At 46.7% G+C, this 17,308-nt stretch overlaps 1 protein-coding gene across 1 annotated transcript in view; it reads right to left on the bottom strand.

Annotated features, from left to right (window-relative positions):
• LOC141165117 (protocadherin-15-like) overlaps window positions 1–17,308 on the bottom strand; it is a 112,070-nt gene that overhangs the window by 54,136 nt on the left and 40,626 nt on the right. Inside the window, exons 9-11 of the mRNA XM_073650756.1 lie at window positions 8,660–8,830; window positions 8,051–8,141; window positions 7,143–7,249 (exon numbers count right to left, since the gene is read on the bottom strand). Coding sequence (XP_073506857.1) covers window positions 7,143–7,249; window positions 8,051–8,141; window positions 8,660–8,830 — 369 coding nt within the window. The remainder of the gene's footprint in view (window positions 1–7,142; window positions 7,250–8,050; window positions 8,142–8,659; window positions 8,831–17,308) is intronic.

The raw sequence follows: 17,308 nt of genomic DNA, 5'->3' as shown, positions 1-17,308 counted from the left end.
CTCTGTTCCAAGACTTCACCTTGTTGGGTGACATGGACACCCGGTTATAACACAAAAGAGGTCTGCCGCGGCACATAACCACCAGACAAGAAGAGATTCTGACAAGATGTGAAAAATAAAACCAATATTTATTCAGTTCAAAAATAAAAGATACATTAAAATTAGACAAGGGAAAACCTCCAAAAATGGGGGAATGGAAAACACTGAAAGGTCCACTGCTTAGCAAATGTGATACATGAATATGTTTACAGGATAACACCCCTCATGTGGTAGAATCCAGGCAATAAAGAGATATACTTATAAGAGGACTACAGTGTCCTAGTATAGCGCATGTGTGACAAAGGAAGTAGTCATAGCTAAATGCATCTGAAATCTCCATAAGATTTAAATAGATCAAAGCAACATCAAACTTATCATAGGTCCAGACTGTAAAGCCACAGCAAAAATACTGAAGTAACACAGGAACCTAGTAAGAAAACATCACTCCCATCATCCACATTCCCTGCCCTGAGGCCATACTCTTCCCGTGGGGAGTTATCCCATCTTTAGCTGCGCACACCACACCAGCCTCAGTGGACTGCCTCGCAGCGGCTGTACACCCTGACCGCAATCCACGGGTGGCGTAGTCGGACATTAAACCCCAAAAACCCTATAAAAACTGCCACTGGTTTGAACACCCTGAGCCACGGGACTGGGTCGCCGCCACGGAGACTACAACCCCCAGAGACCCGGCTCCGGGTATCCCACACACGTGCACACACGGCCCAGTGGGCGCGTCACTTGCACACTGCATTACTATATTCTACAGGGTTGTTTTACCATCTTGAAAGCACACAGAAGGTGCAGTAATATGGACACGTACAGCAACAGAGGCTCAGTATTGGGGTATCAGCAGGAAGAGGTGTTTGTGCAGGTTGAGAATAGATGGGGACGGGACCTGAAATGTAAGGAGTCAAATGTGTCTTTGTTGTGATCTCTGCAGACCTGAGACTCTGAGTCCTGGCTGGAGAAGTCGTCGTATCGGTCTGGGCCAGATGGAAAAGATGGGAAAAGTGAACAATTTAATCAGAAAGAACATCAGCTGTAAGTTACTGTGCTGTGATCTCTTATATGTTCTGCAAGACTGTTATCTAGCAATATGTCACCATATGGCGGTAATATCAGTGCTGGTCTTTGTATAGAGATTATTTTCAGTAACAGCGTTGTCATCTGCTGAGGTTCTCCTACATCCACTATCTGGGTGCGCCACTAACTATTTTTGTAATCAGAGTTACCTGGTTAGGGGCCCACTCAGAAGTATCGCCCCCCCTGAAGCAAAACCCTAGCTTCGCCTCTGGGGTCAAGCCTTAAAAAGAACATGTCACCACAGTTTTGTAATGTAAAGTATAGACATGGCTGTAATGGTGCTGTTATTGTCACGGACATGGTTTGTGGAACCACTGTGCCATGGACCGCGGAGAGCCTGGAGGGGTGTGACTAAGCAAGTACCGGACTGTTCACTAGAGCCTCTGATGGTGAGGTTAGACTTGGCTCCCGATGAACCCCAGGTGCCACTCCAGGACAGACCAACAGCCGCGCAGCAGCTGGACCCAATAGGACAGATTGGATGGAGAAGCAGGCAGACTTTGCACCAGAGTGCAGAAGGCAGTTTTCCGCTTTAACGTGCCACCTCACGGGCATGTTCTCTGAAACGAAGGTCTATACGGATGGCGAGAGAGATCAGGTTGTCGAAGGTAGTTGGTAGGTCTTGACCGGCTAGCTCATCCTTAATGTTTCCGGAAAGCCCCTCCCAGAATGTCGCCACCAAAGCTTCGTTATTCCATCTGAGTCAGAACGCCAGAGTGCAGAAGCGTACCGCATATTGTCCCACAGATGAATTGGACTGACTTAAACGGAGAAGAGCGGAAGCTGAAGATGTGGTTTGCCCTGCTTTGCGAAAAGCCTCCAAGAATGCTGGCAAATTGGAGATGATTGGGTCCTCTTTCTCCCATAATGGGTTCAACCACGCCAGGGCCTCACCTCCAAGGTGCGACGTAAGAAATGCTACCTTTGCTCGGTCCAATGGGAAGTGGTGAGGAAGAAGTTCAAAATGTAGCCAGCACTGACTGATGAACCTGCGGCAGAGCTTCGGATTGCTGTCAAAGCGTGGTGGAGCTGCGAGTTGGGGGCCTGGACCTCGAACTATAGATTAAAGATTCACTGTACACTCTGGGCTTGGGTGATGAACAGTTTATTGATTCTCTGTGACAAGCAGAATTTAAAGGTGCAAGAACATTTTTGTGCTTGAATGTGACCAGATATAAATAACGTTTCGACCCTAGCAGGTATTTTTCAAAGCGTCATTTGAATGTAGAGTAGTAAAGGGAATTCAATGGAACCAAGTCCAAGGATAAGAGGTTTTGGCAAAAGGTTGGTCAAAATGCACAACAAGGAAACAGAGGGTTGCTTGTTTTCACGGCGTCAGGGAGCTCCCGTGCCCTGCGGTCCTTGTCCATGTGTGGACCTCGAACTAAGCAAACAGTCTGAGAAGTTTCCAGAGAAGACACGGCTGCTTGAACATGCGGGAACTCTGGAGAGACGTTTAAGGCCTCCAACTTGGTAGCCAGGGACTCCAACTGCATTGACAACTCTTCCTGCACGCCTTTCTGTCAGCAGAGCTCTTGGTACATGGTCCGATCAGGCGGGATCCGGGGTCCAGCAGGGTCCATGGCCTGAGCAAGCTGTCACGGACGTGGTTTGTGGAACCACTGTGCCACGGACCGCGCAGAGCCTGGAGGGGCGTGACTAAGCGAGCACCGGACTGTTCACTAGAGCCTCTGATGGTGAGGTTAGACTTGGCTCCCGATGAACGCCAGGTGCCACTCCAGGAAAGACCAACGGCCGCGCAGCAGCTGGACCCAGTATAACAGACTGGATGGAGCAGCAGGCGGAGTTTGTATCAGAGTGCAGCAGGCAGGATCTGCACCAGAGTGCAGCAGGCAGGATCTGCACCAGAGTGCAGCAGGCAGGATCTGCACCAGAGTGCAGCAAGGACTGGTACGCAACCATAACAACTTAGACTGTAGAAAAGGAGGTTGCTCAGGCACCTCACCAGTGGGGAGGAAGCAATATATACATAATACACCACAGCCATTGGCTGGGGAGGAAATAGCAAGTACACACGCTGGCCCTTTAAGAGGGCGGGAGCGCATGCGCGTGCCCTAAGGACATGGCTGGAAGCCCTGCTAGAAGCAGGCAGATCATTGGGAAGGGAAGGGAAGTACTGACCGCAGCGTGGGTGAGTGAAGTGACACGCCGGAGACCCTGCCTGTCAGAGCAGGGATCCGGCGTGGTGCTAACAGTTATACTGATTGATTTGATTGACTGCCGATGCCATTGGAGTATAGGTGCTTTTATTTTAACTGGGGCAAACATTCAGATCAAGAAGGAGTTGTCCTAGTAGTAGATAACGTCTTTAACCATCGTTCTGTACACATTCGTTGTAGGCCTGTGTGAGCGGTCTAGTAAACAAGCGATGATCGACTGGTACAAAGTAAATCAGTGCTCATTTAACAGCCTGAACTCGGCAGGGTTAATGCACCTTAAATGTTTGTATGATGGTACAATATTTTAGAATTTAGGTCTCCACCTTTAATTTTTCACAGGGCCACGGTTTGTCTAGACCCAACCTTGGAGGGGAGTAGGGCATGTTTTAAAGGGAACCTGTCATGTCCTATCTACTATGCAAACTGCCCCCATAGCATTGTTAGTGATGCAATGTGCATCACTAACACGCTTTTTTCATTAAAATTTATAATATAATGAGTATAAAACATTTTATATACTTATATCTTACCTGCTCGTTCAGTCATAGGGGTGTGATCCTCGTATTCAGTCATGGGCTGCCTCTGGCCGCACACAGTGAAGCTGGGAACTTCACTGCGCACACGGCGGGAGCAGCTTGTCATAGCGCGTGCGCAGTGAAGCTGGAAACTACACAGCCTCACAGAGCATGCGTGGCTCCCAGCGCCGGAAGCTTTACTGCCTGGCCGTGTCATACAGCGCATGCGCCCCACAAATATCAGCGCTCGCTGGGAGCAAAATTCAAATACGTGGGCGGCGCCAGCAGTGACTGAATATGAGGATCACACCCCTATAACTGAACAAGCAAGTAGGATTATAAGTATATAAAATATTATATACTCATTATATTAGCACCAATTTTAATGAAAAAAGCGTGTTAATGATGCACATTGCATCACTAACAACGCTATGGGGGCAGTTTACATACTAGATAAGACATGACAGGTTCCCTTTAATGGGGGATAAATCACTGATGTAAGAGGATGGATGACAGTATTCCAATGTGCAACAAGCAGCATCTGTTGCAAATTTTTCACATTTTAGGTACGATTTCATCAATGTAAATGTAAGCGACATGTGCATTTTCATATATACAGTACAGACAAAAAGTTTGGACACACCTTCTCATTTAAAGATTTTTTTGTATTTTCATGACTATGAAAATTGTACATTCACTCTGAAGGCATCAAAACTATGAATCAACACATGTGGAATTATATACTTAACAAAAAAGGTGAAACAACTGAAAATATGTCTTATATTCTAGGTTCTTCAAAGTAGCCACCTTTTGCTTTGATGACTGCTTTGCACACTCTTAGCATTCTCTTGATGAGCTTCAAGAGGTAGTCACCGGAAATGGTTTTCACTTCACAGGTGTGCCCTGTCAGGTTTAATAAGTGGGATTTCTTGCCTTATAAATGGGGTTGGGACCATCAGTTGTGTTGTGCAGAAGCCAGGTGGATACACAGCTGATAGTCCTACTGAATAGACTGTTAGAATTTGTATTATGGCAAGAAAAAAGCAGCTAAGTAAAGAAAACCGAGTGGCCATCATTACTTTAAGAAATGAAGGTCAGTCTGTGCGAAAAATTGGGCAAACTTTGAAAGTGTCCCCAAGTGCAGTTGCAAAAACCATCAAGCGCTACAAAGAAACTGGCTCACATGAGGACCACCCAGGAAAGGAAGACCAAGAGTCACCTCTGCTTCTGAGGATAAGTTTATCCGAGTCACCAGCCTCAGAAATCGCAGGTTAACAGCAGCTCAAATTAGAGACCAGGTCAATGCCACACAGAGTTCTAGCAGTAGACACATCTCTACAACAACTGTTAAGAGGAGACTTTGTGCAGCAGGCCGTCATGGTAAAATAGCTGCTAGGAAACCACCGCTAAGGACAGGCAACAAGCAGAAGAGACTTGTTGGGCTAAAGAGTACAAGGAATGGACATTATACCAGTGGAAATCTGTCCTTTGGTCTGATGAGTCCAAATTTGAGATCTTTGGTTCCAACCACCGTGTCTTTGTGCGACGCAGAAAAGGTGAACGGATGGACTCTACATGCCTGGTTCCCACCGTGAAGCATGGAGGAGGAGGAGGTGTGATGGTGTGGGGGTGCTGTGCTGGTGACACTGTTGGGGATTTATTCAAAATTGAAGGCATACTGAATCAGCATGGCTACCACAGCATCTTGCAGCGGCATGCTATTCCATCCGGTGTGCGTTTAGTTGGACCATCATTTATTTTTCAACAGGACAATGACCCCAAACACACCTCCAGGCTGTGTAAGGACTATTTGACCAAGAAGGAGAGTGATGGGGTGCTACGCCAGATGACCGCCTCCACAGTCACCAGACCTGAACGCAATCGAGATGGTTTGGGGTGAGCTGGACCGCAGAGTGAAGGGAAAAGCGCCAACAAGTGCTAAGCATCTCTGGGAACTCCTTCAAGATTGTTGGAAGACCATTTCCAGTGACTACCTCTTGAAGCTCATCAAGAGAATGCCAAGAGTGTGCAAAGCAGTCATCAAAGCAAAAGGTGGCTACTTTGAAGAACCTAGAATATAAGACATATTTTCAGTTGTTTCACACTTTTTTGTTAAGTATATAATTCCACATGTGTTAATTCATAGTTTTGATGCCTTCAGTGTGAATGTACAATTTTCATAGTCATGAAAATACAGAAAAATCTTTAAATGAGTAAGTGTGTCCAAACCTTTGGTCTGTACTGTATGTGCATGTACAACACTCCTATTCACAATTGAAATATTGTGCAGGTGTCTGCTGCAATGTTTTACAGACATTCACATTATGTAGATATTACCTAAATGGAGACGTTTATTGGTTCTCAGCTACTGACTCCTGTAATTTGGCAGCAGCCACATGGCATATAGGGAATGAGAGGCAAGTATCATCATAACAGAACTGATGTGTAAGGGTATGTGCCTACAATCAGGAGCCGCTGCGGGTTTGATGTTGAGTGTCTATGCAGCGTCAAACCCACAGCGTCCAGATGTTATAGCACAGTGGATGGGATTTCTAGAAATCACATGTCCACTATGCGTATCGGGGCACCTGTAATTGTGCCGCTCATTTGCATATGAGGGCGGGAGCCGCACGGCTGTTCTGCAGCGTCTGGGTCGCAGGCGGCTCCGGATCATGGGAAAATACCCTCAGCCTTTTGTGTACTAGAGGATAAGAATTGTGGTTGCAATCGGGCTTAGGGAGGAGGGATGCCTGCTCAATCAGTCTGAACATTTTGGGCTGAATATCCAGTCCATTGGGCCGCCATCCCTTCTTGCAGTCTAGTGTAGCTGGCTTTTAATGGACCTAGATGCAGCATGCTTTTATATATCTATGTGTAAGTATATAGACTGTGCTCCCTGTACATTCTGTACATACTGTCATGTCTGTTCTTAAAGGGGTTGTCTGGCCTTAGGGTACACTCTTTGTGATTGCAGACTTTTGAATCCTCACAGCGTTTGCACTGCGCACTGTGAGTATTCTCTGGTGCCGGCAGCTGTCACGTGACCGCAAGTGCATGATTTGCATACAAGCAGACTAGACGTGCACGGCCTTGCTCAATACAAGTGCATTGAACGAGGTCGGACATGTATAGTCAGAATGTGGCCAGAAGTACGAAATCACATCACCAGGTCCCGGCGCCAGCACCGGAGAGTACTCACAGCGCAAAGTGAGCTTCACATAGAGTGACTGCAGACTTGCCCCCTAAATCCGAACACCCCCTTTACTGGACCTAAATATGGTACATTTCTGAATACGTTAAATAATGATAAATGAAGACTTACCATAACTTTCAAATTATAGATGGTAGAAGCAGGTATACTTTCCAGTGTGTTTATCAGGGAAACAGATCCAGTAATATTATCAATCTGGAAAAGCTCACTGCCTGGACCTGCATGATAATAAGATAAATTATATATGTATAATAATCAGTCCCGTGCTGGCTCATTCCATCACATCTCTCCAGACTTGGGATGATAACTCTTGCTCCTTGTTTGCCTTGTCATACCCCTTCCACTTTTTTACTGTAACTCCTTTCTCCTTTGTTTGCTATGGTGCATCCATGGAGTATGAAATTCTACTAGTTCTCATGGCTCTTTTAGAAAATGAGATGGAGCTAACCAAGGATGGATCTTCTTTCTCTCAGTCCACATAGCAACAATATTACCGGCATCTGACATGTGTGGTGCGGGCTCAGCTCCTGAGCTTGCTCCAGACACCCTGACACATTCCATGATATAATAATACATCATGGAACATTAAAGAGTTAAGAGGCACATGCTGTTTATGAATTTGGTGCATCTTACTCCAGCTTCCTCAGAACTGGCGTGCAAAACTCAAGTCTTGATAAATTGTGGCCTTTATACTTTTTATAGGATATACAAAACACAACTTTCACACATCACTTATCTTGTCAATGTTATAACTATAATATTTTTATTGAATATGATATGTCATAGGTTCCTGCATTATTTCCCATCCAACCCCTAGCTAAAAACCCCATAATAATCTACTATTGAATTTCAGTAAGAGAAGACACTTAAAGACATGGTTTGTTTGGTAAACCCATAATAAAGATTTTAAGGTATTCAACTCACACAATTCAATACATTGACAAATAAGAGATCTTAAATGTTATTTCTAATGTTTAAGGAGTAACAACTTTGAAGAGTTAATGTTTTATATACTTTACCTGACAGTAAAGAATAGGAGATTGGAGTCAGTATTCCTTTGTCACCATCTTCAGCAAATATAGGCCCAGGATTGAACACAAGTGGCCCAGCCTGACAATACAAGAGAGAAACATCTTTTCATTATGTACCATCTATCTGCTCAAATAGACGTTATGGCCCTGATTCATAATTTATAAGTTATAGAATTCACTTTTTTTTTGTCTTGTATTCGCACCAAAATATTCAAAATGGCGCACGCAGTTCATGGATTTGGCACAACATAAAAAATGCTCTTTATTTTTGCATCTAAGAGGTTTTTTTAGCGACTTTCTAGAGCAAAAAGTTTCAAATCCTTTAAAAAGTCGCATGTTTGCCTTAAATGCAACAAATTAAAAACTCTACAGTGTTAAATGCCCCCCAAAATACAACTTTTGGTAAAAGTTGCATTTTATGAATCGGTCTAAAATATTTGGATAAGAAAAATAAAATAAAAAAACACATCTTAAAACTGGCACAAATCTTATAGAGAATAAGTCGCATATACTGAACCCACTAAAAATGAGCAGATTACTACAGAAAACTGGAGAAACCGCAATGATAAATACATCTGACATTTTCAAAAAACTTACTGGCTCTAATCGTGATGTTATGTTCACCAAGTACGTTGGACTGACACAGACCTTGACACCATCATGGAACATATAAAGACAGGGAAGGAACTGTGGGTACTGATCATCCCCATCAAGTACAATGACTCGCACTCTCGCTGTAGAGCGCTGCCTCTCTCTCGTCGTCATTTCCTGTTGTAGAAGAATATATGTCTAGAAACGTTCATTCATAGTCTTTATAACTTACATCTGCACAGATTAACAGACTACACCAATACCGCATGAAAACGTTGGCGGACAGGTAATAATATACAGTTGACTCTATAGTAGTACCGCCTGGTCTGCCTGCAGTGAAAGAAATTCAGAGCATCTATGGAGGTGTAACTTATTATCGACCATTAACATTGTCCATGACTAAGGATTAGTGATGAGCGAGCAAGCACATTGGAATACTCGGGTGCTCAACCCGAGCAACGAGCCCAATGTAAGTCTATGGGAAACTCGAGCATTTTCCTGGCGGTCCCACCCTGCTGTCTGCAGAAGGTCAAAAATTGCCTAAATCGATGGGAACAGTGCTCAATTAAACGTCAGGCAGGCTGAATATATAGGCAGACAGCCAGGCAGGGTATATAGGAGGGTGCATGAAAAACATAACAGGGCACTTGGAACACACTAGTGCCCTCCGATTTTCATGCACCCGTCTCTTTAAAAAAGCCGGCAGGCAATTCATCAGCGGCATACACCGGTAACCGACAATTTAGAACAGAAAGAATAGAGCATCACACATAGATTAGATAGATAGAAACATGTCAGTCACATATATAATAAGTACAGTGACAATGTTGGTTACTGTACTTGTTATTTAGTGTTAAAATAAAGGATTTATTAAAAAAAAACAGTGTTTTTGTCTCTTTAAAAAAGCGGGCCGGCAATTCATCAGCTGCATACATCGGTACCTGACAATTTAGAACAGAAAGAATAGAGCATCACACATAGATTAGATAGATATTATATATGTGACTGACATGTTTCTATCTATCTGTTATGCACACGCCCGGGCTAAGCGGCGTGTGCGTGTGATTGGTAGTGATTCCACTGGACCGTGCCGGAGAGTGAATGCCTGGAGGGGCGTGACTAAGTATTCACCCGATCCGACCAGGGTCGCACGACGGCATACGACGCCAGTGCACCAAGGAGGAACCGAGCAGAGGGACCAGGTGCTACTCCAGGACAGACCCCGGACACGGCTGTTGACCCACACAGGGGAATACAGGAACAGGCTGGTAGGCTGGCACACAGACTGGAGGGTATAGGCAGGCACGACTGGTATGCAGGCAGGCGGGTATGCAGGCAGGGGGGTAAAGGCAAGCACAGCTAGAGTGCAGACAGGGAGGCACTAGCAGGTAGGAACACAGGCGGGATAGGACCCAGTACACACCGGGACTCAGGAACAATACAGGCAGAGGGTTACAGGCAAGCACAGCTAGAGTGCAGACAAGGCTGAGCAGGGAGGACAGGGCTCTGTTCACACGGAACAGACAGGAAGGGAAAGACAGAGCCAGATACTCACACAGTACTTGCAGAGACAACAAGCAGGAGTTAGGTACGAGTTCAGACTCTGCAGAAAAAGGAAGGGAACGGACATAGAGGCAAAACAGGTAAAGGACAGGAGAGAGTTCAGACTGGAACTGAGTGTACGGAGGAGACCGACACTGCAGAGGGATACAGGAGCGGGTCTGGGAATACGGCCCCCAGAGAGGCGGAACGAACAGGCAAGGAGCGTGTTCAGACAGGACAGACCAGACGCAGGAGCGGGTCTAGGAAATCGGCCACTAGAAGGCGGAACGAACAGGCAAGGAGCGTGTTCAGACAGGACAGACCAGACACAGGAGCGGGTCTAGGAAATCGGCCACTAGAAGGCAAGAGGAACAGGCAAGGAGCGAGTTCAGACAGGTCAGACAAGATACAGGAACGGGTCTAGGTAATCGGCCCCTAGAAGGCAGGAGGGAAGAGACGGGACCTGGCACCTTCAGAGTGCAAGCACACACTGAAGGAAACACTATGCTCAGGCAGGGATAGATGGGAGCAGCTGAGCTATATACCAGGTGACAGACAGCAATAGGCTGAGGACGCACAAGGGGTGTGACCCACAGCAGGTACAAAAGGCAGGAAGTGATCGGGCGCCGCCCTTAAGCAGCAGAAACAGACACAAACAGACAGCATGGAGGGAAGCCAGAGAGACATTCTGGACAGGAGATCAAGTGCGCCCTCTTGCACAGTGGGAGATGGACCACCATGCAAGGACGCCGCCAGGTATGTTACAGTACCTCCCCCCTTACGCCCCCTCTTCTTCAGGCCTGCCAGAATCTTCCGCAGGGAATTCGAGGGCCAGTCGTTCACTGGGTTGGAGGGGGACAGAGACTTAAGGGTAATCTCTGCTTCGAGGTACATCTTGTCAAGCTCACAGGAAGCAATAGACGGGTTATCAGGTACATAATGAGGAAAAGTCACTGTCTCTTTGTTATCTGGTGGTATCCCGGAGGATTCAGGAAACAACTGGAGGTCCTCCGCCGGGTCAGAAGAGTGCAGAGGCTCAGAGAAAACAACTGCTTCAGAGTACACTAGGTCGGACTCACTGGAGGAAGCAGGCGAGGTATCGGGTACCGAGTATAGGAAAGTCTCTGTCCATTCACCACCAGGTGGCACCCCGAAGGGTTCTGGAGACAGCTGGCGGTCCTCCGCCTGGTCAGAGGGGTGTAGAGACTCACGGGTAACCTCTGCTTCAGAGTACACTAGGTCGGACTCACTGGAGGAAGCAGGCGAGGTATCGGGTACCGAGTATAGGAAAGTCTCTGTCCATTCACCACCAGGTGGCACCCCGAAGGGTTCTGGAGACAGCTGGCGGTCCTCCGCCTGGTCGGAGGGGTGTAGAGACTCGGAGGTAACTACCACTTTGGGGTACCCATTGTCAGGCTCACAGGACGAAGCGGACAAAGTATTGAGTACCGGGTGTAGAGAAGTCTCTCTCCATTTGTCATCGAGTGGTATCCCGGAGGGTTCAGGAGGCAACAGGGGATCCTCCGCCAGGTAGTAGAGGTGCACAGACTCTGAGGTAACCACAGCTTTGGAGCATCCTTGGACATGCACACCGGTTAAAGAGAAAGAAGCATCTGATGCCGGGTGCAGGAAGTTCTCCTGTGTGGAGTCTGGATGGGCAGAAGTCTCTTCGGCCAGGAGAACTGGTGCACTACCCACGCACATTACCCATTGGGGTTTCTCCGGGATACAGGGAGATGAAGCTTCAGTAGGGACTTCAAGGTTGGGGTCAGGAGGTCTCAGGGAGGACAGACCCTGGCGTGACGGCTTGCCTCTAAGTCTAGCACGTCTGGACTGCCTCTTGAGGTTGAGAGAAGTATTCCGGAAAGCGTAGTCACCCTGTGAGGATTCTGGGTGGGCAGTAGTCTCATTGGGCTGGAGGACTATTGCGCTACCCACACACATTACCCGTCGGGGCTGCTCCGGGATATTGGGAAGTGAAGCTTCAGCAGGGGCTTCAGAGTTAGGGTCCTCGAAGACCATACGAAAGGCCACCAGGAAGGCCTGCAGGTCAAGGATGACAGGATCCCATGCTTCCCATAGGGGGGTGACCCATTTCAAGGCATCACCCGCTAGGTAGTCAATCATAAAGGCCACTTTAGCCCAATCGGAAGGAAAATAGAGAGGGTAGGCCTTAAAGTGTAGCATGCATTGCTCCACAAATGCACGACACTGTCTTGGATCCCCATAGTAACGTGGCGGATCCGCAGGAACGAGGGCTGATAGATCCATCTGGACGGGTGCGTAATTCGCCTGGAACTCAGCTAAAGGAAAAAAAAAATATTTATTTATTTATTTTAATGCATGTATTCGCTGGAAAACTTCTCAGAGAGCGAAGGCCGTGGGGCTCAACGGGAACCATGGCCTGAGCATGCTGTTATGCACACGCCCGGGCTAAGCGGCGTGTGCGTGTGATTGGTAGTGATTCCACTGGACCGTGCCGGAGAGTGAATGCCTGGAGGGGCGTGACTAAGTATTCACCCGATCCGACCAGGGTCGCACGACGGCATACGACGCCAGTGCACCAAGGAGGAACCGAGCAGAGGGACCAGGTGCTACTCCAGGACAGACCCCGGACACGGCTGTTGACCCACACAGGGGAATACAGGAACAGGCTGGTAGGCTGGCACACAGACTGGAGGGTATAGGCAGGCACGACTGGTATGCAGGCAGGCGGGTATGCAGGCAGGGGGGTAAAGGCAAGCACAGCTAGAGTGCAGACAGGGAGGCACTAGCAGGTAGGAACACAGGCGGGATAGGACCCAGTACACACCGGGACTCAGGAACAATACAGGCAGAGGGTTACAGGCAAGCACAGCTAGAGTGCAGACAAGGCTGAGCAGGGAGGACAGGGCTCTGTTCACACGGAACAGACAGGAAGGGAAAGACAGAGCCAGATACTCACACAGTACTTGCAGAGACAACAAGCAGGAGTTAGGTACGAGTTCAGACTCTGCAGAAAAAGGAAGGGAACGGACATAGAGGCAAAACAGGTAAAGGACAGGAGAGAGTTCAGACTGGAACTGAGTGTACGGAGGAGACCGACACTGCAGAGGGATACAGGAGCGGGTCTGGGAATACGGCCCCCAGAGAGGCGGAACGAACAGGCAAGGAGCGTGTTCAGACAGGACAGACCAGACGCAGGAGCGGGTCTAGGAAATCGGCCACTAGAAGGCGGAACGAACAGGCAAGGAGCGTGTTCAGACAGGACAGACCAGACACAGGAGCGGGTCTAGGAAATCGGCCACTAGAAGGCAAGAGGAACAGGCAAGGAGCGAGTTCAGACAGGTCAGACAAGATACAGGAACGGGTCTAGGTAATCGGCCCCTAGAAGGCAGGAGGGAAGAGACGGGACCTGGCACCTTCAGAGTGCAAGCACACACTGAAGGAAACACTATGCTCAGGCAGGGATAGATGGGAGCAGCTGAGCTATATACCAGGTGACAGACAGCAATAGGCTGAGGACGCACAAGGGGTGTGACCCACAGCAGGTACAAAAGGCAGGAAGTGATCGGGCGCCGCCCTTAAGCAGCAGAAACAGACACAAACAGACAGCATGGAGGGAAGCCAGAGAGACATTCTGGACAGGAGATCAAGTGCGCCCTCTTGCACAGTGGGAGATGGACCACCATGCAAGGACGCCGCCAGGTATGTTACACTATCTAATCTATGTGTGATGCTCTATTCTTTCTGTTCTAAATTGTCGGGTACCGATGTATGCAGCTGATGAATTGCCGGCCGGCTTTTTTAAAGAGACAAAAACACTATTTTTTTTTTAATAAATCCTTTATTTTAACACTAAATAACAAGTACAGTAACCAACACTGTCACTGTACTTATTATATATGTGACTGACATGTTTTAGTGTTTAAATAAAGGATTTATTTAAAAAAAAATTGGCGTGGGGTTCCCCGTACTTTTAGTCTCTAGCGGAGGTTAAGCAGACGGCTGGGGCAGATGTTTGAAGCCTTGGAAGGGAGTAATACCCACGGAGCTTCCCATGCTACTAATATCAGCCCCCAGCTGAATACCTAGCCTTTACTAGCTATTAAAATGGGGGGCCCAAAAAAAAACGACGTGGAGTCCCCCCTATTTTATTAGCTAGCAAAGGCTAGGCAGACAGCTGGGGGCTGATATTAATAGCCCAGGAACGGTGCCATGAATTTTGGCCCCCTCCCAGGCTAGAAACACCAGCCGTCAGCTGCCCCAGAAATGGCGCATCCATAGGATGCGCCAATTCTGGCACTTAGCCTCGCTCTTCCCACTGCCCTGTAGCGGTGGCAGTGGGGTAATAGGGTTGGGGTTGATGTCAGCTTATAATGCCAGCTGACATCAAGCCCAGGTTAGTAATGGAGAGGCGTCTATAAGACACCCCCATTACTAACCCCATAGTCAAAGTTAAAAAAAAACACAAACACCCAGAATAAAGTCCTTTAATTGAAATAAAGACACAATTCTTTAATGTTCTAAATTAAACTCTACTAATCGTCACGCCCATTCCAGCTGAAGCCAACGATCTCCTGCAATAAAAGATGAGGTTGGTTTATTATTTTACTTTTATTGCAGGAGATCGTTGGCTTCAGCTGGAATGGGCGTGACAGTAAGTAGAGTTTAATTTAGAACATTAAAGAATTGTGTCTTTATTTCAATTAAAGTACTTTATTCTGGGTGTTTGTGTTTTTTTTTAACTTTGACTATGGGGTTAGTAATGGGGGTGTCTTATAGACGCCTCTCCATTACTAACCTGGGCTTGATGTCAGCTGGCATTATAAGCTGACATCAACCCCAACCCTATTACCCCCTGCCACCGCACCAGGGCAGTGGGAAGAGCGAGGCTAAGTGCCAGAATTGGCGCATCCTATGGATGCGCCATTTCTGGGGCGGCTGACGGCTGGTGTTTCTAGCCTGGGAGGGGGCCAAAATTCATGGCACCCTTCCTGGTTTATTAATATCAGCCCCCAGCTGACTGCCTAGCCTTTGCTAGTTATTAAAATAGGGGGGACCCCACGCAATTTTTTTTGGGGTCCCCCATTTTAATAGGTAGTAAAGGCTAGGTATTCAGTTGGGGGCTGATATTAGTAGCCTGGGAAGCTCCGTGGGTATTACCCCCTTCCCAGGCTTCAAACATCTGCCCCAGCCATCTGCTTAACCTCCGCTAGAGACTAAAATTAAGGGGAACCCCACGCCAATTTTTTTTTAATAAATCCTTTATTTTAACACTAAATGACAAGTACAGTAACCAACACTGTCACTGTACTTATTACATGTGTGACTGACATGTTTCTATCTATCTAATCTATGTGTGATGCTCTATTCTTTCTGTTCTAAATTGTCGGGTACCGGTGTATGCCGCTGCTGAATTGCCGGGTTTTCATGTTTCACTGTGAGCACTGTTCCCATCGATTTGGGCAATCACTGTAATGCCACAACCACCATGGTTGTGACATTACAGTGAGTGGCAGACAATCCCTGCATGATTGGTGCTCTAAATAGCGCCAAACATGCAGGACGGGGACCCGAGCTCATGCCCGAGCATCTCGAAAGTACTCGGTGAGCTCCGAGGATCTCGAGTACTGAGATGCTCGGGCGAGTACCGAGCAGTGGCGAGCATGCTCGCTCATCACTACTAAGGATCATTTGCAATACGGAAAGAGTCAGATAATGTAACCCTTTGTCCAGGCTTGGACTGTCCCACAGGAGAACAGGAGAATGCTCCGGTGGGCCCCTGCGCAAGAGTGGTCACCACCCTTATATATGAGTAGTACTTGGCACAATATACTTGAATCACTCTGTGCAGACAAAGGCAGCATCTTACTCATCTAACAATCTACCCAGTTCATTGTTATATAAATTTGTGATTGAGGACAATGTCACATTTACATGAAGCTGAAAAGGAGTTGGTTACTGGTGGGCCCTTGGCACCCCAGTCCGACACTGCCTTTGTCTCTGTCTGAAGAACGATTTTGAATATACAATAAAGCCTACTTGCTCTACAGTGTAAATTAATGTCAGACATACCATAGACGTTGTGAATTTCTTGATAAACAGATTACAGTTTATAAGTAGTAGACTTTGAAATGGGACGTTGATCCAAGGAAATAAACTGATTGCCATATGTGGAGTCGGGAAGGAAATTTTACCCTACTATGGGGCAGGCAAATTTTAGCCTGGGGCAAGCATAAAGCAATGGTCCAGGATTAGCAGCCCAACATTAGCTTGTTTACTTCTAGTTGCTTCATAAAGGTAAAAGAGGTAACAATATTTTAAAAAGATGTAAGATGGTATGATAATGGGAACACCCACGCCAGGGTAACTCTAGATATGAAGGCCTCATACCTCTCTAAATTATTTAAAGGGAATCTATCACCAGGTTTTTGCTTTGTTTTCTGTGAGTAGCATAACAAATGGACATAGACTCTGAATCCAGTGATGTATCACTTATTGGTCTAGTTGCTGCAGTTTTGATAGCAGATCTAGCAGTTCTCTGAATGCTGAGCTCGGTATAACTCCTCCCACACCACTGATTGGCAGCTTTCTACAAACAGGGTCTCTATATTATGCTGCTCTTAGATTAACTGGCAAAAACCTGGAGACAGATTACCTTTAAAGATTATTTCCATTAAAATCTTATATTTGCCAAATAATAAATTAGTTGCCCAAAAATTGGGAAATATATATATTTTTACAAAGATGTACCTACAGACATAGTTATGTTTTATTTATAGTAGCATTGACCTTAGATACATAATATCTGTCCATTTTGGGCATATCACAGTTGACTGTAATAACAGCCGCACTCCATACTTTGTAAGGATTTTCCTACAGTGCAAAAGTCACCCTGAGTTTAGCTGTTCTATTTTTACTTTCAATTAGGAATGACATAATATTAAGTGTCTGTCTGTCACTATGCATTAGCTCCACATCACTAAAGGTGAGAGCACCCATATGTAGGAAGATCAGAACGTTAAGCTGAAAGCTCAAAGGCGATGAGAGTCCCACCCAGACCCAGCCGGAATCAGTGACTACTGACTGGCCCATGATTGCTAGTGGTGTCAAATAGTATAATCTCCAAGA

This window comes from Phyllobates terribilis, unplaced genomic scaffold (genome assembly GCF_046119375.1).
Source record: "Phyllobates terribilis strain yellow unplaced genomic scaffold, ASM4611937v1 Scaffold_11__3_contigs__length_659146591, whole genome shotgun sequence".
Classification (NCBI taxonomy): domain Eukaryota; kingdom Metazoa; phylum Chordata; class Amphibia; order Anura; family Dendrobatidae; genus Phyllobates; species Phyllobates terribilis.
Note: the sequence above shows the minus strand (reverse complement) of the source record. Positions and strands in the feature narration are given on the sequence as shown.